At 33.3% G+C, this 18022-nt stretch overlaps 1 protein-coding gene across 4 annotated transcripts in view; it reads right to left on the reverse strand.

The window, feature by feature from the left end:
* Positions 1 to 18022, reverse strand: part of osp (myosin phosphatase Rho interacting protein outspread) — a 394176-nt gene that overhangs the window by 280947 nt on the left and 95207 nt on the right. For all 4 annotated transcript variants that reach the window (XM_089634040.1, XM_089634042.1, XM_089634041.1 and 1 more), the window contains exon 2: positions 832 to 912. In XM_089634040.1, the coding sequence (XP_089490166.1) occupies positions 832 to 912 (81 nt within the window). The remainder of the gene's footprint in view (positions 1 to 831; positions 913 to 18022) is intronic.

The raw sequence follows: 18022 nt of genomic DNA on the forward strand, positions 1-18022 counted from the left end.
ATAGACTCTAGCCTATAGCGGGTGTTTTCCGCGATTAGCGCAAAAATAAATCGCTTTCTTAAAATTGACACAATTTCTAAACCAAATAATATTTTCGATTGAAATTTTCAAAGAAATCATATATGACATTTGATCATCAAAAATAAATTATAATTGCTTTGATTACATCATAATTTCACCACATTTCAAAGCTGAATATAAAAACCTGAGATTAATTCAGTAAATAGCATTCAATATTCAATATTTGAAAATTCCATGTAAAAGACATTTTTGTAGGGATAAAGTCCTATACAATGATAATATATTCAAATAATAAAATACCAAACAGTAAACAAAACAGTGCGAGCGGTATGAAAATAGTCCAATACGTGAAATGACTCAAAGATTGATATCGCATAAAAACTGTAGATTTCTGGCGACGCCTTTCCAAGCGGCACACTAGCCAATCCGGACAAGGCATCTCAAATAACGTTCGCAGAGTGTCGCCTAGTACCCAGGTAGCAAATTACCCTTCAAGGCGTTTTATTTCACGCTGATAACAAACCCGTATAATGCCGTTTCCCGCCAAAAACCGACAGTCGACAAAAACGGCATTTGCCGTGTCCCGCAGTTGACCGACAGTCCGCGAAAAACGGCAAATGCTGTGTCCCGACGACAATGTGTTAATACTATCAGAGACTGTTAACCAATGAAGTTAATTATAACCCACAATTTAGAAACCACGGAAACCAAGGAAATTTTCTATTGAGCACATGTGCTTCAACCAATCCGGGAAGAAAACAGATTTGTTGGATCCACAGATATGTTGTTGATTGAAAAATAATTTCTTACCTTAGTCCTGTTGAGAGGGTTGGAGAAATCCCAACCGGGCGCCACGAAGAGGTAACCACATTTTGAAACCTTTCGGCTAGCCTGAAAAATAAAATAAAATCATTATTACCGAGTCATCAAAACACAAACCACATTAAAATATCCTTCTTATCGTCCATGAGAATTATTATTATTAATAAGTCTACCGTTTGAATTGAACCTTCATACAAAATCGAAAAACGTTCACTAATTGGGAGGTAATTTGTTATTGTTCATTTTTAATGATAGTTGGTTAATTATTGGAAATGGTCATTTATTTACGGCCAACAAATAATATGTTTAGCTTGATACGGAAAACATGATATACGAAACCTTCACACTACTAAAATGTTGCAATAATTGTTTGCTGTCAGTCGGTAATTGCATGTGCTGAACATAATCCACGAGAATCTAATTTAACCTACCAAAATAGCACCGTTATTAGTTATTACGAAATGCGTAGTGTTAAGAAAATTATTGTCAAATACGTTAAAAAAAATAATATTAAAATTTTAAATGGAAACATATTCCGTATAATGCCTATAAAACATCACTGATAGTCTTCATATATGGGTAAACAGCGTACACCATTTACGGGCTATTTGGAATTGCAAGTTCTTAAAAGTGGCAGGTAAAATTCAATTATCGGGACAAGGGTTTAATATCTTGGCTTTCTGGGCTTCCCCAGTGCGAGTTCTAGCTCAACTTCTGTAAAATCAAATATGAGCGTATTCTAGTGCAATAAAACAACGTATAAAGTCAATAAATCAGAGTTATAAAATGGAATACGATCTTATGATTTATATGAAAAGATGTCACTCATCCAAGGGATCTACTTACCGACGCAGGTTGCGTTTTATAATTTTACTAGCTGATATGAACCCGGCATTGCTGGGGGTTATTCTTAGGAAATAGACATAAACCATCGTGGAATTTTCTGTAGGCCTTTTTAAAATATACAATTCCGTACTACATTATTTTGATTTATCTCCTAAGGTTTAGCCAGCGTTGTCAATGTAGTGCCCGAAAATATATTTTTACGACTTGATTATAAAACATCGACTTTTCTCTACTTTCTATAAATATAATATGCATGTATCATATATGTAAACGGAAGAAATTCTCTAAATGATAGTGAAAACCTTATCAAAATCTGTTGCTTAATTTAGAAGAACTAAGGCCACAGACAGACGTGGATAGGGACTTTATTTTATACTATTTAGAGATTTTTTTCTATACTACAAATGAAAAAAATCATTAAATTTAAAAAAATTATTACATTTCCCAAGCAGAGCAATAGGGAGGAGCGATTTTTTAAAATTTGATTAAACTGCGTTTACAGCAGGTGGCGTGGTTAACCTTAAATGTACAAAAAAACTATTTTTTTACATGTTTCTAGAGGTCCTCACATAGCGCCCAACATCAGAAAGGATTTTTTAGTAAATACGTATGGAAACAAAAAATCGATGTACCGCAGTGATTTTGAGTTTCATGCGCTTCGCGTCTAAGAAAATTAGCAACTGTTTGTTTTAACTGAAGTTACGAGAGCGAGAAACAATAGTTAAACACGTGCCACCATAAATAATGATAATAAAAAGATACTATATGAGGAGCTCTTATAGTTTCAAATCTTAAAATTTAAGGTTAACCGTTCCACCTGAACAGTAAAATTTTGTGATTTTCCTCACATAATATAGGGTTATTCATTAAGCGTATAGCAAAAATACTCAAATTCAAAAAATAAATAAATTCTCTCCGGCCTATTGTGTAATGGCTCCTGGCTGCTGTAATGAAGGATTTGCCAAACCAAAAATATCTATCCAAATAGGTATTACGAAAAAATTGTTACATACATTATGTATTATGGATGCGTACTAGTGACAAGTGAATGTTCGCACGTAAGTAATTAGGCGTGGTCGAGCAGCGTTCTCGCATTTCGCCGACCCATTTGTTTTAGTCGCCCGTGCCTTTTGTAACGGAACGCCTGAACAATTACCTACATTACTCATCATAATACTATCTGCCTACCATTCAGGCAATAGGTCACGCCGCTGTTCAGAACTTAAAACAATGCGCCGTACAAAAAGTCACCGTGAATACAAATTGCGCGGTTCAATAGGGAACACGTAATTGACAAAATGAGGAATGTCAAATGCCTCTCTTGAAAAATGTAAAACATAAATTATAATAATCAACGACCTAACAGTGGCGTAACTTTCCTTTCGCAATATAGAAGGTAACTTTCCAGCTTCAGGAACACATAACCATTTTCAAAAAATCTTCTTTCCAAACTTCGAGTATAAATACAAAATCAAAAGTTGATGTTGGCTTCATGAGAACGAGCCGCTCCTTATGATGAAGCTACAAGCCAAAAATGTGTATATTCTTGGTATACCTTATATTGTAGGTAATAGGCATTAAAATCGCTTGACAAACGGAATCTAGAAACGTTCGATTTCAAGCAAAAAATAGGTTTTTATTTATTTTGTAAATAATTTTATAAGAAAGCAAAAAAGTTGATCAAGTGAAACTGTGACAAATAATCTTAGCTATAATACTGTATTTTTAAAGTTGTTTGCTTTACGCATTCATACAATTTGAATTGAAAAAAAAATTAGTAGTTTACATTTATATTTTTTATTGAGTAATTTATTTTTTTATTTGTATCCTATTCAAGCGAAACGATAGCAAAAAGTTAAATTTATCTCAAGCAATTTTTTTGGAATTCACAATGTAAACCAATTCGTTAGAAAGATTAATCAAAATAGTGATTTAGCATTAAGCTTCGCCTTATGCTACGTATACATACGCGAGCCGAACGGCCGAATTGAACCTCAACTTATAGGAAAGAAACAAAGCAACCGCAAATGACGCGAAACGCAGCATGCAGTTTCGTTGTTTCTTGTCAGATTCGTTCCTTTCCCGTAATTCGTGGTACGGTTCGCGTTTCGCTTCGCAAATGTATATATACCCTTACACTCGTTTTTGTGTAAGATGGCTTGTATATGGAACGAGTTACCGGCATCTTTCCTTCCTCCTTAATAAATCCCTTCCTACAGCCCCTACCCTAATCCGTCCCACAACACTGCCCAGCGACTTAGTTCCCCGACCTTTACACTGTACAGACAGGGACACACTTGTGAGGTGTCGCTAAAAAAAATGCACAGAATCTCCTGTTTGGAATTTGGAAGTCTATGCTATTTTTATTTATTGATACCAAGTTTAATTTGTAGAACTCCGTTTTAGTTTAAAGTTTTTCACAGACTGAGCCACAGTAATGCATAACGGGGTACAGCTAGTTGAATAATAATATTATTGAATATTCACAAAAAACTTAAAATGCTATTTTTAGTTAGCAATGTCACACCCGTCACGAGGTATCGAGTTGAAAACATCAAGACAAGAAGCCATTCTGTTTATTTCCATATTTAAAAAAGCAATTTTTTACTCATTTACGGTAGTAAAAGGTTAAAAAAGTCAAAATCATCAAACATCAGGATTGGAACACGATTATAATTTTAATCAAAGTGGACTTAAATGGCATTTAAAGTAACATCAAAAACGATAAAAATAAAAAAGTAATTAGTTTTACCGGTCTTCTCAAAATCAACATCAGAATAATATTACGAAATTATAAATAAAATAAATATTATTATTTGGCACGTGTTATTAATTCAGGTGTTTGAAGTCGTAAGCTTTGCGGAGAGAAAATTAATAATATAATCAATACAATTTAAGAAATTTTTAAAATATATTTTTTATTGGAATACCGTTAGGACGCTCCCGCACGTGGGCACATATTATAATATTCTGAAATGTCGTACGTCAAACCAAGCACTAAGCCTTCCAAAGTCTAGCGACAGCCTCTCATAAATATGCAAAACTAAACAAACAATGCATCCATCATATGATATTACCATGCGCCTATTTATTATGTACGCAGCTCGTCATACAATTCGGAAAAAACATTAATTATTATTCCAGTACCGCTAGGCTGAGCTCTTGTACCAGATCGATTCCTTGAGGAGTAACTGACGGTGCAGTAAACAATAGTTGGGAGTCGTTTGCATATGACAGGAATAGGCAAGCTTTGATACGACTGGTTTTACTACTCAGCTAAAAGCTAAAAGATAGTAAAGGAAGGAGGAAGAAGGTAAACTCAAGTGTTAACGGGGAGCATGTTATGTATGGAGTTGAGGTTAATTTAATTAATTTTTGTTGACTTAAAGTTACTACCATACGGCATTAATACACTTTCTTTGAAAACTATTGTCATATCTTATATTTTAAACAAGCAATGTAACGTATTATCTATTTTTTTAAATTAAATGCATACTCCCTTCGTTCCGCGTAGGAGCAAATGTAACCCCGCCAAATAGCAGGCGAGAGTTTGCACTGATGGAATACAAGAAGGCATTACAAAATAGCGCAATAACGTTGCACGATGATGTGAAGTCCCGAAAACCCTTCTAGATGGTGAGCAAATTGGTGAGCATAGTTGACTTGATTAGGCATCATAAGGCTAGAACAGTTTGATAGTCTTAAGTGGGAAATGCAATGTGCTATTTTAAAATTAAAAAATATTTTTCTTGGGTATTTTGTATCAGTATATGTAAGACTGTAGGAGATATAAAATGAACGCATAATCAATTAGCCATTTACATAATTAAATCTAATATAATATTATTGACCATAAGACGTAAAACATCTATGTTATTTATTGCAAATTGCTTTACCTGCAAACCAACAAACATATTATTGGTATACCAGTAAAACATATGAATTACTTCCATGTCATGAATGAATAAAGAACCCGTTCGTCTGAGACATTATAATATAACATTATATGAATAGTATGTATCTGCCTTTGTAGCAGCGATGGTAACAACACGCGAGATTGATCTTTCAAAATACTTATACACATCCCTAAATATGAAACCAACAATATGGTGGCTTGTCGAATTTAACGGAAAAATTAATATTTAAAGGGTTGCTCAAAAGTTGCTTGCTCTTTAAGGTTACTGTTTGTTGCTTCGTCAGTTGAGTAACACTGAACTTTGACTAACTGAAATACTAACCTATATTCCTGAAGTGTTTTCACAATTTTTTTATGCAGCTTGTGAAATACACTAAGCGAATGGCCGAAGGTTATAAGTTTTGTGGAGATAAAGCGCCTTGAATCCAAAATCCTTTTATGGTTATCCCAACTTACCACCATAAAAGAATAAAGCGATGGGTGGATAACGTACCATCTCATCTTCAATGTTTTTGAGACATATTTTCCATCCTACGTCCTCCCATACGTGATTGCCCATTGTTTAGAATGTAGAATGCGTTTGTTAATGTGTTCGGGAAGTAAATATTTTCCCACATAAATGAAATTCGTAGTTCATTATGTTCCGATAGGTCAGCCACGATAATATCGCCTAACCTCGACTCTGGTAAAGTACCCACTTAACAATTTATTTCATACATGAATGCCATGAATAGTTTTCACGGTCACAATAATAAAAAACAATTTTAATGCCAAAAACGTTTTGTAAACGGATTATTTCAAATTTATTGGCATACTTTAAGAGAGATTACAAAGATATAATTTGAAAGCAATTTACGAGCTTGAGGGAACGTAATGTGAAGATGACAGATTGTACCTACTGACACTTTCACAAACCGCAAAGGGCAAACGCCAAATGGTTGAAATAATAAAGGTTTGCGTTTGTTAACAGGGGTACCTACCTCAAACAGCCACACCAAAAGTAGATCCAGAAAATAAAGACAAAACACAAGTTTGAAAAATCTTTCTTATATGCACAAAAATTAGCAATCCATCTTGTTGGAATCCCTGTATGTACATACTTAGTACCTACCTAATCGTTAGAAGACTTGAGAAATAAATTTATATTCATCTCGAAATAGGGTCATAGAAAGAGTCCTTTTCGAAAAAATATAATAAATATACTCTTCCAAAGACAATGCAGAACATTCATATTATGATCCGCTTTTCTTCCAATTTGTTATTAATTTTTTGATTTAATTTAGTTCAATCAGAAAAAACGAGGTTCTACTGTATCATAATGTATCTTTTCATCTCATGAAGGCTGATCGTAAACACCCAGTTGGCGATCCCTGCCAACCGTTTTGACAATAATTATTAAAACTGCATATTTATGAATCACTTTTGTGTGTAAAGCTGAACTAGACAATGGACGCATAAAGTGAGGCTGTAATATATTAAATTTACTTATGTAGGTATGCGACAACCACTCGCGGGCAGTGGTGTGTGGTGACTTTTATTCGATTTAAAATGTGCCATTTTCGATTTGCCGCCAAAACGACATGATCGTTTTTATTTGATTGCCGATTGATTGGCGTTTTCTATGTCGTAATGACGTTGTAGCCAGTTGGAACCGTTTCTGAATGTGCGGTTTAGGATCGTTTTTAAAATCAATAACTAAGAAATAAAATAAAACTTTTTTGTATAATTATCAGCATCACAATCAGAAAAATAAACTATATCTTCCACAAACTTTAATGACATTCATAATTTGTGAAAATTCCCTTGAAAATTAGGACTAGGGCAAAAATGAAATTTTCACTTTTTTAATGTAACAAGTCTTCTAGGATTTTGATGGAATATTTTTCTTTCACATTATTTGAGGAAGGGGTACAACATTTTTTTAACCATAAAATTATGGTGGGGGCACGGAGTGCATGCTGCATGGGCAAATGTTGAAGTGGGGTATGGAACAAATAAGGTTGAGAAACACTCATTAAAGAAGAAGTTGTCATAGAAATGAGCCAAAATGATTTTAAATCTCGCGAAGAAGTCTCCCGAGAAGAAATCGTTACATCATATTATATTACGTACCTTTGGCACACCGCACCTTAAATATAATATACAATAATAATGACTAGGTAGGTAGTTAGTTTTTAACTTGACATTAAAATGACGTAATTATGTGTAAACTGCTTTTCCACGTTCTGACAATATCATCAGAAAGTTAAACAGCCATCACGCAAACAAATAAATAAATCTATCAGAACTTATAATCTACCTGTGTATCATCACTATTAACACTTTAAATCTATTTTAATTTTACTAATCAAGTTATAGTTATAATAATTTACTTATTATGACTTACCTTTTAGAATTGACATATTTTAATTTTCATTAACTTACTGTAATTTTTTGTCAATAATTATTTATATCACCCCAATTGTCATTTTCAGTATGGTCATTGGTCATACTATATGATTGTGGCTGATAAGCCATTACAGGTACTTTGTAGTACTTATTTAGTTTACAGTATAATGTTATTGTTGCCAACAATAAACGTACTTCCCAACTGTTATTTAAATTTCAATAACTTTATTTAGTTTATATTTTGTATGTTATATTATATGTACCTATCTATTATTTTTTATTTTTGCAACTGTAAAGCTGCATATCTTGGCACAGGAATGCCTTAGTGAGATGAGCGGCTAATGCGGATTTTTTGTATCACACTATTTTTTTAAATAAATAAATAAATTGAAAGGCGCCCTTGAAGTTATTCTTCACAAAAGGTAGAACCTATATAAATTTATTTTTATCGTGCAAAAGAAAATACAAAAATGTATAATCGACGACACGACAGTCGACATTTTTTGTGCAGCGTGCGCTAATTTATCTAGTTTCACAGCGCTGTTGTATTTTTGTGGCACTTGCAATACATTATATCATTGTTAGCCTTTTTAGGACACTGCCACCTGACACCTGACCGCCGATGATTGATAGTTATTTAATGGCCGTTTAGCACAGAAACTTTAAAGGAATTTGAAGACTAAAACTATTTCATAACGTAAAGTTTTGTTGTTAAAGAAAAACTGCGCATATATTTGGGATTATTAGCAAACTGGTAACCTAGGCCAGTAAAATATTTATGAACATCCACCACAATTATATTCAATACTACTAAACAAATTATGATTATGTTTGCTTTATAAATATAATTTTCTTATTTCCTGTAAACAAGCGGATTAGTTGTCAAATGACAAAATTATAATTTACTACGAGTAAATTATAATTTTGTCTTAGTTTTATCAATTTGGTGATAATTTTTTTTATTTAAATGTTAAATATATCACAATGAAGGACAGCTGAAGGTGCGGGGTTCAAATTCCGGCGTGCGCAAGTAAATTTTAATTGATTAAATTGTGTTATTTCACAAAATACTCATTTAAAATAATATATAGTATATTTGCGGTACGTTCCACAGTGGAATATACTCTCAGTATCGCCCTGGTGTAAGACCACCATTCAGAAATGAAATGTTGCTTGAAACGGCTTTGGCCGCGATTGGTGACCAGATCTGAATAGCTAGGTCTGCTAGGTACTCCCCCACCTTTCTTCCCCCACAGAAGTTGGGCCTCTTGTGCGGTTTCACATTTGAAAAATGGAAATGACCTTGCTGGCTGTAAAAAAATGCGTTGAACTCGAAATTTAAGACAGGAAAATATAGTTTTGTGCTCCATATTTGCGATTATGAATAAAAATGATATCAGAAAAAAAATGGATTTGATATTATACGGAGAAAATAATTTTTTTAAATCAATTAAGAACCTCTTCAAATTATTGGTAAACCGGTAATAAAAACAGGATTTCAGGCCCTTAACGAATGAATAAATAGGTTTCCTGATAAACTTTTAGTAAAAAACGAATATATTATCATGATATTTATAATATATTATCTAATATTATTAGACCACGAATTGTCAGTATAAAAGTTATTCAAAGGAATTCCACCACGAATTGTCAGTATAAAAGATAGAAATATTTTATCACGATATCGGAACACGTGTTATACAAAATCATAATATTATTGTACGTGTTCTGATATATGATAAATTTACTAAAAGTTTTCAGGAAACGACCTGCAATCCCGGTTTTAACCGAATAACCAATAATTTGAAGCGATTCTTAATAAATAAGCGACATTCATTTTTCTCTGTGTAGGTTTGAAATTGACTTCATAACTATATTTTTCCTTGGAATTGACGTCACTAGATAAAAATAACGATTAGGTTTATTGCTAATACTCGGCATAAAAATGTATAATATTATAAAATAATACATTTCACGTTAACCGTTAACAAATTAACAATGGCTGAATAGATAAGGTAGACAGACATCTGAGGGTTTAAATAGAAATGTAGGAGATAAATGTATATGCGGAGCGAGCGAATATGCATATGAATGGAGAAGTAATGAAAGGCAGCCATTCCCGCGCAACCGTGCGAAGGATGGGGGTAGGTACTTCCGGCAGCCACGAGCCAAGGCGGGAACCCGATTGTCAACCAACTTCCGGAAGTGCCGCATTCTAGAGCACCATTTTTATAATTGAGAGTTCCATATTCAAAATGTGCGCCATAATTCCGCAAATTAAGCACGATTGTCGTGGGTACTGAAATGCAGATAAGAAATTATAACTTTCATGTGTGACACCATTTTGAACTTAAATGCAACCTTCGATGTTGGATGAAAAGAAATTTAATGCAATTTGGAGAGCGATGTGTGGATTTACAGTGTATCTACCTGTATTTATTTTAATCGGGTGAAATTAGAAAGATGGCGGTACTGTAACCCACGAAACGCATTGACTCTAAATAACAATGGAATCGTCTAAAAATTTTTAAGAATGTTATCGACTAACGATTCTATTGATAAAATACAACATATTGCATATTGTAAACGTACTAATATTATTGCCTCATTTACAATCTTTCTCGGCATGTTTACAAATACTTAATTTCCTAAGTAGGGTTTGCATTCCATTCCATTTGGGATTTCAGAAATATTTGATCTCGCGGATTTGCGGGATTTTCAATTGCGAGGTTGAAGTAACAAACCAAAATATGCTGTTTTGAATTATACGTGCTTGCGAGTTGAAAATCACGTGATACGCAAGGAGCGAATCACGAGATACGCAAGCACCGGAGTGCCCAGAAGTTAGTGCCTACAAAGTTTTTAGAATAATATGTTTTATCAAAGTCTTCTTAAAATAATTATAATGTTCCATTTTTAACGTCTTATTCCAAAGATGGGTGATATCAAATGACTGTGTTCTATATTTTTAGATATGTTTTATCAAAGTCTTCTTAAAATGCTTATAATGTTACCTTTTCAATGATTTCTTAAAATATTACTAGTACAAAAGAATCCTACAAAGCGCGCGAGATTTCTGATTTCTATCCCGAAATATTAAAATATTCAAAAATAAATAAAATGTTAAACGAACTAAATTGGCTAACGGTGAAACAGATGTTGACCTTGAACACGATGATATTTTTACACAAAATAGTAAACAACCTGCTACCAAAATATTTTTCAAATAAAATTGTATACAACAAGGACATACACAAACATAAAACTAGGACGTGCAATGAAATCAGGCTACCAAAAAAGGACAAGGCGAATACACAGAATAGTATATTATATAAAGGGATGAAATACTATAACGCGCTACCGGAAAACCTAAAGTCTGCCCCAATTGGAAAGTTCAAGATGTTGTGTAGGAGCCACATCAAGCAAGAAAAAACATAGTATATTTATATGTAATAAATTAATTAGTCATTTGTAAACTTAAATATACAAATTACTAAAATAAAACTAATAAATAAATAAATCCCACGGGATTTGAAAACTCTATTCCTGATTCCCAAATAAAAATAATTTGTTCTGTTCTTTATTCCGTATTCTCGAGGAGAATCCACGATTTGTCAACGCGATTTCTGCTTATGTTTACTTCACAGATGGAATAAGACGCCATTTGCAAGAGCATCTTCCAATCTGGGGATGACTTGCGCCAGCTTAGGGTGCGTAAAAACAGGACGAAATTGCCAAGAGTTTCGCGCCGTTTGCGGTTGCTTCGTTCCTTTCTCACAATTCGCGGATCGCGAAAAATTTGTTCTTTTTATACGTACCATAATATTAATGTTACAAAAAAACAATAATTTACTTTTCAAGTTATCTTTTATACCATTTATTATTGTTTTTAGTTGCCTTCTGTAGACGCTTGTTGCAACTTAACTACAATGAATTAAAAAAGATTTTTTTTTGTAATCTTCAAAATACACTTTTCTTTAAGTAAACAAAAAAATTGTAAACTTCCATAAGAAAATTTAATAGAATTGAGTCGCATTAGAACACGAAAATTGGCAGCATGTTTTTAGTCAAGGAATGCCTTACTTTCGCTGTAAAATTGTTCATAAACGTTCAACAAAAACAGTTGAATGTTCGCAATTACCATGTTATTCTTTTTACAATTAAATTTATGATTGATTCGCCATGCAAATTAGTAAAAATGTAAACACACAGCAAATTATTCATCGAGCTGTTTTCTTATAACGTCTCATTAAACAGAAATGCAAATAACTGGGAGTGTTGCGAGTTGTAATGGGGGACGAGTAATATATAGTATGATAAACTACAACAATCTCAGGCGCCGCCATAGGAAATATAAACAAATTTCTTATTATTAACTACGAAAAACATAATCACTAAAACACTATCATTAAAAATTAAAAGCATTTTAGAATACCTACACCAATGAAAATAATTAAATTATAATAATAACTTTTTGTCTGTTTCTTGGATTATTTTCCCTTTTTTTGTACTGTTGTGAAACTTATATTTTGATATCAAAATACTTATTTGAAATTGTACCAATTATCTCACACTTATTTATTGTAAGTTCATTTTAAGAAAAAAATTGAAAAAAAAAAACAAAAATAAAACCTACGTACTTATTGTAGTATTGCTAATTTATTGAAAAATCTCTTCAGATAATAGCTCAAATAATAATTCAAGGTAATTCGGTTAAAACGGGATTGCAAGCCGTTTTTAAATAGACTTTTAGTAAATTCCTAATGTATCGGAACACGTGTTCGTGAACCTGCACTTTTGTAACTCATCAAAATTGCCCTGGAAAGAAAAAAATTAGTAAAAAAAAAAACAAAAATCTAACTAACGTACTTACAAGGAGAAAAATGAGCATTGCAAATTTATTAAGAATCTTTTAAAAGTATTGGATACCCGGTTAAAAACGGGATTGCAGGCTATTTCCTGATAAACTTTCAGTAAATTCCTTATATATCAGAACACGTGTTCGTGGACCTGCATTTGCCTTAGTAATATATTAAGTCGTAAATAAAATTTATCAGCAAACCTACTAATTCATTTATTAAGGGCGTGCAAGCCCGTTTTAAACCGGATTACCAATAATTTGAAGAGATTCGCAATACATTTGCAATACTGTTTTTTCTCCGAGTACAAAATAACTGTTACTCAAACAGACTTTTATTTATTTACATATTTTTTACAATATTTGATAGTTTTTTTAAAATTCATTTTTAAATAATATCATAGTTCACTATGTACGTTAGTGAGTACAAACAAATGTTTTATCTCAATATATGACAATTGTGTTCATTTAATTAAAGTGCTGCCGCAGAGCGAAATTGTGAAAAAAGCAAGTAGGTATTGAAGAAATAAAATAAATGCTTCCAATTACTAAATTGTTGATATGGTTTAGGTTGAACTAAATTATGATGACACGTTACTTCCACGAAATTCGAAGAACACAGTCTACCTTATAAATAACATACAACATTAGCAAATTTCATCAGAAATGCAGGTTTCCATAAAATCTGAAATCCGCAAATTTTCTACAAAACTTTGTTAAAATGAAATAACATTGCGAATTCTGATTCCGCTCACTTTGAGCAATTTCCACACCAGATATAGGAATGCAAAAGAATCTAGCGTGCCAGTTCGTTATGAACGTACTTCGTATTGAATTTTTACATCTGCGATCATCGCTGAGTGATTCAAATCACGCGAGCGAAAAAGGTAAAACTTGTAAGTAGGTACTATGAAAAATGGCTATGGAAGAAGTAGTGCGAGGCGCGAAGGAATTTATGAAATCGTTTAGGTATCCCCGGTACGAAGTGACGGAGAACGTGCTCACGGGAAGTAATGATAGGCTATGACAAACTGTGCGCGGCTGATGGGATGACAAGCCATACGCTATAAGCCATAGGTGCGGAGTTGTAGACTTGTAGAGGTGCTCGCAGGTGGAGTAATTCCAGCCACCAAACCTTATATCAGACAGAATGATGTGAATTTAGTTAAGCTGAGATTACAACAGCTGTTGATGATGCCACGGTAGAACTGAACAACATTTCAACAATGTTTGAAACGTTGGCTAAAGAAATAGGAATCGCAACCAAACGAACACAAGATTTTACAGTCGGTGGTTTAATCATCAAGTAAAAATCTCGTTCGTTTTCGCACTGATTTGTTTTTAAACGACAAAATATGGAAATGTTTAGTAAATCAGGAATTGACGAAATCTAATAACAAAACAACAATAGAATTTGCAATTATTAATTAATTAAAAATAATTTCTGTTGATGACATTTTCTTATGTTAGTATTCCTTTTACTATACGAGTAGCTAGAAGAGAAGTTATCACCATTTACTCTATACAAATTACGTATGTACTATTTTGGCGGAAAATGAAAAAAATAAATAAATTTAGCCATGTTTTTTAAATATTTTTTTTTTTTAAAGAGTAATTGTAGGTTAGGTTAGTATAGATTAGGTTAGGTTAGAATAGGTTAGGTTAGGTAAGTATAGGTTAGGTAAGTATAGGTTAGGTTGGTATAGGTTAGGTTAGGTTAGGTTAAGTTAGGTTTTTTTACATACAAAAATATTTTTTAAATTACCTTAATACCCTAATATAATTTAATTTCCAGGGTACGCCAAAATAGTGACTACTTTACAGGCATGAATTAAATGGTACTAACGTTTCTTCTAGCCCCGCGTGTAGTATCGGAAATACCAACATATGAAAATATTGTTGACAAAAATTATTAGAAATGGTTTTCATCCCATACAATTTCCATTTTACGTAATTAAAAATTAAAATGTTCAAATATTAAATATCCCAAATGCAAATAGTTGCCTTTTATAGTAATTAGGGTAAATGAAAAGGATTTATTTAAAAAAAAACCTATTATGCGTGGCCAGCGATCCCAAATATTTACCAAATACGGAAATGTTTAGTTAATCAAAGTTTATACGAAAAAAAGGCATAATGTCCCATACCTTTATCAGAATCTTAAAATTTTCTCAGTAAGATCAATTCTGTGGTATAAAATTATATTTCAGCATATGAATAGCCCTATGTACATAAATAGACTGGACCACACTTACAACACTCGTTTTACGCTAAATGAAGGACTAATTGTACCTAAGCATTTAAACAAATATGGACAAAGAACACTGGACTACATGATACCTAGTTGCTTTAATATGTTACCTGCTGAAATAAAAAAAAAATGTACAAATGTAAAAACAAATATTATGTTGAAAAATTGGCTCGCTGAAATAAATAGTTTGTATTAGAGTCTAATACAAACTATAGGTAGATACTATCACTGTTGTGTATATGTTTTTTATATTTTTAAAACTAATTGTTATTTTTTATTGTTATCACTGTTGTCATTAAGTAAAATAAGTTTTTATCTTTTTTTAATATTTTTTATGTGAAAAGTTGCCATCGACAAACTACTGAAAAGTAGTTTATTGGAACTTTTCTGTTTTTTCTGTATTTTATTTTATTATTTACTGTAATATATATTTTTGTCTTGCTTTCTTTAAATAAAATCAAAAGGAATTGATGCAATCTAAGAACAAAACGGCAATAGAATTTGCCACCGTTAAATTGTGTGAAACGCTGTAAAAAGGTTAAAGCGTGCCATGGTTCAAAACTCCGAAAATCAAGGTCGTATCAATCATATTATGTTAAATTCTCGATCAGTATCGCAGACAATTTATCAGTTGAAACGTCGAATTATCTTAGAAAATTTAGGACATGAGTTTACTTGAATAACGTCTATAACAGTGGCTTACTTTGGGTTTGATTTGGTTTCTGAGTAGGTAGCGCACCAGACGTGGAATTTTAGATGGTAACATTGAAAAACCTTGCCTAGTACTTTGGTCTCTACTAGTTACTCGGTTGACAGTGTAGTGTGCGGTGTGGTGTGTTCGTTATAGAATGAATAATAACACGGACATTCTGTCTCCGGCTGACGGATGAGAGCGGACAGGCGGCCGTGGAGAGCGAAACGGACGTGCCCATCGCCATATACAACGTGTGTTTTTCCGCGAACACTTCTTCTGCCCCACGGTCTCCTACTGAACCCGAGATGCTCATCTCATAACGGACGGAGCTGGAACTCCAAATGCGGGAAACCAGTTCCCGGACAGGAGATCACGCTAGCACGAGATAAAAACCATCCACTATTATTACAGCGCGCGCATCATTTGAGAGTACTCTTTGCCTAGGATGTTAGTTTTTTAGTTTTCGCTCTCATTTCAAAATGTTCTGATTGTAAGAGATGAACAATACAAAAATAAGTATTCACTTTCGAACACATTTTATATAAATTAACTCCACACAGGAGGCCACGATGGAAACCATACTCCCCATGTCATCTTTGGGGCTTCTGTTTGGGCCCTGTCTCTTAAGGAAAAGAAGAATCCTAGGTTTAGAAGAGCCTCAAATAAGGACGAAGGAAACATAAAAGCCGGGGAAACACTCGCAGTCGAGCCGTTCTCAAACAGTAAATACCAACTGTGTTCAAATGTTGGGTACCTATTTAGATTACCTTGTTTAAAAATAAAAGTTCTGATTTTACACAGTTGAATATTATCGTAGTTGTAGTATTTCAAAATGAGAGTTATGTAAAGGTGGCAGTTCAACATAACGCTAAAAGTGTCGATTTCCTCAGAGCGTTATTATCGGAAAGAATGCCCTCTGAGCACCGTAGATAGTGAAGAGTGTGCCAGCGAAATGAACTATGTCAGTCACGAGTGGGATAAATTTACTGGAGGTTCCTGGTATAATACCAACTAGGACAATCAGATAACTCCCAACTCACATACCGCGACAGCAGAACAAACAATAAATAGATGATTGAAATTATATCTCCGATACAAAAACAGATAGGTCGGTAATAACTCGTTGTGTCATTCTTTGACCGGAATATGCCGTCTTTCACAATGGTACATAGAACAGTGAACAGCAATGGGCAATAAGCAATAGGAAATACGTACTGTGATCTGTTACAAACCATGGTGGTAATCATTTACACAAGTTGGGCAACGCGGCAAAGCTTACTATGGAAAAGTTAAGAAATACAGAGTTGTTATTGATTTGAAAGGTGAGTGTTACGAGAAAACAATCGGAGACGTCAAATAGATCTTGATATAATCAAAAACAATTTATTCCACTTCGACATGAAGCAAATCATCAAACGGTTACATATCCATACTTAATACTAGCTGGTAAGCAGAGTATCTAAGCTGACTTACGGTTTCACTACTGATTTTAGAACCTAGGCATCTAACATCGACTAGGCATCGACTGTGGCAGAGATTTTTACAGCAGGGAACAAGAAGAGAAGAAGTTCATTCTGCGCAGGTATCTAGCATATACAATGCAATGCTAAAAACGAATGAATTGAAGTATTAGCCCACAGAATTAAATAACGGAATATCTTAGGAATTGACGATCGCAAGTTATTCGAAAGGTTGTAAAGGAAAATCGTAAAAACAGAAATGTTCCTTTAAACGCAACGAACGGGAAATTTACATTTGCTGCAAGCTGCCTTTAGGTGCCTCTGTATAATATTCACAATTACAATATCCACCGATATCTTTCGAAATCTTAACAAATGTAGTCAATTAATAAAAAGCCCCCATTTGAGCAATGCAGTAGTAATGTTCTGAAACAAATGTGTGTACATTATTATGAATGGTAAAATCAGTAAATTAATTTACATATTCATTGATTTATTCGACAGCTTAAATGGAACCATATTTTAACTGAGCCACTGAGTACGTTCACAAATACCTAATAGTGCCAAGAGCGTTTCAAATCAGTAAGAAAATAAGTATGAACAACGTCAAAGTAATATATACATACATACGCGCGAGATACAGCCCGGACTGTTCACGTGCTTTCAATATTTCCTAAGGCTCTTTTGAGGGAAATGGTCATTTTAATGGAGCGCACATTATGTTAAAAGCTCGGCATTTATCAAGATGTCTCTAAATGACTAACTG

Source organism: Hesperophylax consimilis, chromosome 8, assembly GCF_061612785.1.
Source record: "Hesperophylax consimilis isolate HC1 chromosome 8, BYU_Hcon_1.0, whole genome shotgun sequence".
In the NCBI taxonomy this organism is placed as follows: Eukaryota; Metazoa; Arthropoda; class Insecta; order Trichoptera; family Limnephilidae; genus Hesperophylax; species Hesperophylax consimilis.